Source organism: Papaver somniferum, chromosome 11, assembly GCF_003573695.1.
Source record: "Papaver somniferum cultivar HN1 chromosome 11, ASM357369v1, whole genome shotgun sequence".
In the NCBI taxonomy this organism is placed as follows: Eukaryota; Viridiplantae; Streptophyta; class Magnoliopsida; order Ranunculales; family Papaveraceae; genus Papaver; species Papaver somniferum.
The window spans coordinates 119,930,656-119,936,352 of record NC_039368.1 but is presented as its reverse complement, the minus strand read 5'-3'; the positions used below and the strand labels follow the sequence as shown (position 1 = coordinate 119,936,352).

Genomic DNA, 5,697 nt, shown 5'->3' with positions numbered 1-5,697 from the left:
GTGATTGATTGACTTGATGATGTCACATTCAAATGCCAGCCAGGTAAGTGTGGATGAGTCTGGGACATGCATATATTGCTAGCTAGTGCAGGACCAACTGAAGTGGTCCACCAATATTAATGCCAATGGGTCCATATTTTAAGGTGCTTTGTAAAAAATTAAAATTAAAATTTCTTTCTTTCTGGGTTTTGGGTTTCCCTATAAAAACTCCTGATGCATTTGATAAGCTTCTTCTGTTTAAATCACCCACACACTTTTCCTGCTCACTACTCACTTAACTACTACTACCCAGTTACTACCCACTTCCAATATTCTCTCTGAACAAACAATCTTTAAAAATGAAACCCATAAATAATAAACAATACTCTCTCTGGTACACTAAAGAACCCTGAAAAACTTCATTCTCTCTTTACAGTTTTTGTACATTTCTTCATCTTCTTCTTCTTTGCTGATTTAAATCTTCCAGCAGCCATGAATGCAAGAGCTTCTTCTGTAGAAACACTAGAAAATGGGTCTTTTGAACAGGTATTCTTTTTTTTTGCATGAGTACTTTTTTTTTTCTTCTTTTCTTACAGTTTTTGCTTTTCTGGATGAAATGTTTGTTGTGTATCAATTGAAAGATGTTAGATTTAGATTTGAGTATCATAGTTTCTCTGGGTCATTCCACTTTTTGCACTTCTATGTCATTGATGTGGTTGATTTTCTGAAGAATTTTTAATTGTATCAACATGAATGTGAGATTTGTTGTTGTTGTTATTGGTTGAATTCAAGGATTGAGCTTAGAAACGAAAACTGTGTTGACTGAATATGAAAGGTTATGAATTGGTTGGCATTGAATTTTCTTGTGTGCATTTGGAAAGAGCTCATTTCATTCAATTTTTTTCTTCTTCTCTTTTTTATCCATGTTAAGATTTGGTGTCTTGAACCAGAACTTGAAGAGGGTTCCAATCAAAACGGTGCTCACGCTCGCTTACCAGAGTCTTGGAGTGGTTTATGGTGATCTCAGTACATCTCCTCTCTATGTCTACAAAACCACCTTCTCTGGGAAATTGAGCCTACATGAGAATGATGAGGAGGTTTATGGAGTACTATCATTTATTTTTTGGACCTTAACTCTCATACCTCTTTTCAAGTACATATTCTTTGTGCTGTCGGCCGATGACAACGGTGAAGGTAAACTTTTGTCCTTTCCCTCTGTTGAACTAAGTTAGTAACTCTTAACTGGAACTTGGGTTGAAAATCCAATGATATATATCAAAAATGATGGAAACCGTTGCTTAATTTTGGAGATTATGAGTACCGGACCTAACAAATTAAGGAAGAAAACAAAAATAGCCTTGTCAACTAATTGATCATAGTGCAGGTGGTACCTTTGCGTTGTACTCCCTCCTCTGCAGACATGGGAGACTTGGGATTCTACCCAACCACCAAGAAGCAGATGAGAGATTGGCATCATATGGGATGGATGGTTCAGCTGACACATGGCAGAGCGCTATGCTGAAATCATTCTTTGCAAAGCATCCAAAGTTCCGTAATGTACTCTTGATCTTTGTACTCTTGGGGACCTGTATGGCAATTGGTGATGGTGTACTTACACCAGCAATCTCAGGTGTGTTAATTTTTCTATGTATTAGCATATCATCCTCTTTAGTCTTGTCTATTTCTCTTCTCTGTCGGTACTAGAGCTAAGCAGACCTGTTCATGTAGAAACTGAGGTTTGCCAAAAATAAATAAATATAGGTGCTTCAAACGCAATTGAGCAAATTGAAATTTCCCTTTTGGGAGTTCCACTACATGGTGTGGCTAGAATTTAACGCTAATTTTATCGGTGAAGTATCACTCTGAAATGACTTGGATGGTTTCTTTTCAGTTCTTTCGGCTGTTTCAGGAATTTCAGTTAAAACGACAAAACTTCACGAGAGTAAGTTCCTCACCATTGAATACTACCTTTATGGTTTGACCTATTGAATCCTACCTAATTTGTTAAAACTAACTTCTTCAATTTCTTCTTTGCCAGATTACATTGTGGTGATCTCTTGTGTGATTCTAGTGGTTCTTTTCTCCCTTCAGCATCATGGAACACACAGAGTTTCTTTTATATTTGCACCCATTGTTACAGCATGGCTTCTATGTATCAGTGGTATCGGCATATATAATATTTACCGGTGGAACCCAAAAATATACCATGCACTTTCTCCAGTTTACATGTTTAAATTCCTCAGAACCACTGGAATTGAAGGGTGGGTGTCGCTAGGGGGAGTTGTTCTCTCTATTACAGGTAGCCTTTCACGCTTATATGTTTTTCATCTTGTTGTGTAATTCTTTGCAAATAACCACATCTGTAAACGGTACTAGTCTGACATCTAAAAAACTCTCTCCCCACTCTTCAGGTTCCGAGACCATGTTTGCTGATTTAGGACATTTTTCCCCTCTATCTGTCAAGGTAAAACGAATTCTATTTCAAATCAACAAGCCAGCAAGTAAAAGAAAGCAAACTAATGTCCTATACTTTTATCCAAAATGCTAGGTTGCTTTCTCATTTCTAGTGTATCCTTGCTTGGTTCTTGCTTATATGGGCGAAGCCGCATTTCTTTCCAGAAACCATGATGATATTCAGAGAAGTTTCTATAAAGCAATACCAGGTAATGATAATTAAACACTTCGTACAAGCCAGGCCCTCTGCTCCGACACTGTTGTCTAAACTTTTAACATTATTCTTCAATACCTTGTTCTTAGTTTCATTCTTCAAAACTGCTCCCTCATGTTATTTTCCCTCTTCAATCTTCAGAGCCAGTGTTTTGGCCTGTCTTCATAGTGGCCACGTTTGCAGCTATAGTGGGAAGTCAGGCTGTTATATCTGCTACTTTCTCCATGGTTAGCCAGTGTTGTGCACTAAATTGCTTTCCTCGGGTGAAGATCGTTCATACTTCAAGTACGATACACGGGCAGATATATATTCCAGAGATCAACTGGATTCTGATGTGCCTGTGTTTAGCGGTCACTATTGGATTAAGGGACACAAACATGATGGGTCATGCTTATGGTACACCCCTGAATTTGTTTCTTAAGTGTGCCGTGTTACTTGTCTTTCCTCTCCGTTTTGTATTCATGAAACATTTGTTATTTCTTTTGATGATTTTGTAGGGCTCGCTGTGACGACTGTGATGTTTGTGACTACTTGCTTGATGTGTTTGGTCATAATAATCGTATGGAAGCAACGGATAACCACTGCTATCGCGTTTCTGATATTCTTCGGTTCAATTGAGCTCTTATACATCTCATCATGCATCATTAAGATCCCGGAAGGTGGGTGGATCCCACTCTCTCTATCTTTCGTCTGTATGGGCATAATGTATGTTTGGAACTATGGAACATTGAAGAAACACCAATTCGACATGGAGAACAAGGTTTCAATGAAAAGAATCGTGGCTTTAGGACCTAGCCTTGGCATGGTCCGAGTCCCAGGCATTGGGCTTGTTTACACCGATCTGGCAACTGGGGTACCGGCCGTTTTCGGACATTTTGTGACAAATTTGCCAGCTTTCCATCAGGTGTTGGTATTTGTGTGTGTTAAATCGGTACAAGTTCCATATGTTAGTGAAAGGGAACGTTTTGTTGTAGACAGGGTAGGCACAAAAGAGCATGGCATGTTCCGGTGTATTGTCAGGTATGGGTACAAAGATTTACAACAAGAGAACTATGATTTCGAAAATAGGCTAGTATCTGTTATAATACAGTTTGTTGAGATGGAAGATGAGCAATGTACGTCCGCTCCAATGGGAAAATCATATATCAACAATGCAATCTCCAACATTGATTCCTGCGATGTTTCAAAGCTCATGTCATCTCATCAAAACCGCGAAGAGAACATGGTGCAGTCTTTATCCGATATTCAAGTGGTCAGACCCGAAGATGATCTTCCAAAGAATCGTTTCTTCAAGGAGGAATCACTGCAGATAATGAGAGCTAAGGAATCTGGAGTGGCTTATATCCTCGGCCATTCTTATGCAAAGGCAAAGAAATCATCATCATTTTTCAAGAGATTTTCCATCAATTTTGTGTTTGCGTTCCTGAGCAAGAATTGCAGGGGACCAGATGTTGTTCTAAATGTGCCTTATACATCTCTACTTGAAGTTGGCATGATCTATTACGTGTAAAAACCTTCCTACTCCACACCAAGGTCTCTGCTATACATTTTCTCGTCAGAAGAAGTGACGACTTACAATCCTCAATAACGATGGCGAGATTTCTCAGAATCGTAAATGCATTTTTAAGTTTGGCCATTCACAAGGAAGCTCTAATTTATAGCAAGAACAGTTGACAGTTGGAGTATCTTAGATAATACTACTTCCTTTGATGGAACAAAGCAACATGTAAAAACACTCTTTAGAGGATCAAAGTTTACTAGTGTTGTAGCGGGGAGTAATTTAAGCTTTGATTATAGTGAGTGTATAGCTAGCTAGCCTTGTAAATAATGGGAAGAAGCACCATGAACATCAAGGGATTTGATTTTACTTCTATGGAACTTAATGCTTTAGTGAGTTTCATTTATTATCTTCTTCTCTTAACAACAAAAAAAATACTCCTACTAAAGCAAACATCTAATCTAGAAAAATTAACCCTAAAAGAAAGCAAATAAGGGGGAGAAATCGACGGTTGAAGGCATAGCTCCCCTATCTACTATGTAGAGTAAACTGAAAATAATCATCTCAAAACAGTGGAGTCGGAGGAAACTCAAATTCGATTCATAAACCCAACCCTAGGATGAAATTTCATAGACAGGAGTCGTCGTCACTCTAGTCTCTACTTTCCCCTCTCCCTAGCAAAATGGGATTATATTAAGATTAGGATTGGGCAGCATATACCGATTTTGCAAAATTACCTAATTTACATTTTATTTTTTTAACTCTGCTATCGAGATTTTTTTTTTTTTTTTTAATTAGGAGTAGTCATCTACAAAGGACCAATTTTTTTATCCTGGCGGAAAATCTCACTTTTTTTTTTTATTTTGTAAATAAAGCATTGCATAAAAATTAGGACTCTGAAAGAGTCAAGGTTACAAAAGAAGTAGAGCCATCTAATATGGGATTTGAGGAGCTCCCAATATTAGATTTATCTACTAAAAATTGTTTTCTACTACAAGTAGGTGGGATCGTATCCCATTCAATACAGTTGTTTACATTTTTAGCAAATTTGGCTAAGTTATCTGCCACTTGATTTCATAGTGTAGGAATAAACACAAAACCCAAAAAGTTGTTGCAAAGATGAGCTAATCTATGAGCTTCTTGCATATAAGCTTTAGCTCTCCAAGATATATCTACATTCTGACCATTGATGTAGTTAAAATGGGATTATACTAAGATTAGGATTGGGCAACATATACCGATTTTGCAAAATTACCTAATTTACATTTTATTTTTTAAACTTGCTATCGAGATTTTTTTTTGTTTTTTTAATTAGGAGCAGAAAACTACTATCATCTACAAAGGGTCGATTTTTTATCCCTGCGGAAAATCCCGTCTTTTTTTTTTTTAAATAAGGCATTGCATAAAAACTAGGATTCTGAAAGAGCCAAGGTTACAAAAGAAGTAGATCCATTTAATATGGGATTTGAGGAGCTCCCAATATTAGATTTATCTACTAAGAGTTGTTTTCTACTACAAGTAGATGGGGTCGTATCCCATTCAATACATTTGT

The 5,697-nt window shown here is 37.3% G+C and overlaps 1 protein-coding gene across 2 annotated transcripts; it reads left to right on the top strand.

Annotated features, from left to right (window-relative positions):
- The first annotated feature begins 206 nt into the window (after positions 1-206).
- LOC113322055 (potassium transporter 1-like) lies at positions 207-4,541 on the top strand. 2 transcript variants are annotated; one of them, XM_026570068.1, is made up of 9 exons: positions 207-525; positions 930-1,173; positions 1,364-1,609; positions 1,871-1,921; positions 2,018-2,278; positions 2,391-2,443; positions 2,528-2,642; positions 2,789-3,043; positions 3,145-4,541. In XM_026570068.1, exons 1-9 carry the CDS (start codon positions 472-474, stop codon positions 4,155-4,157), a joined length of 2,292 nt encoding a protein of 763 aa, XP_026425853.1. In that variant the 5' UTR covers positions 207-471; the 3' UTR covers positions 4,158-4,541. The 2 variants fall into 2 exon arrangements, with proteins under 2 accessions (XP_026425853.1, XP_026425854.1); XM_026570069.1 differs by having other exon boundaries at positions 911-1,173.
- The last annotated feature ends 1,156 nt before the right edge of the window (positions 4,542-5,697 follow it).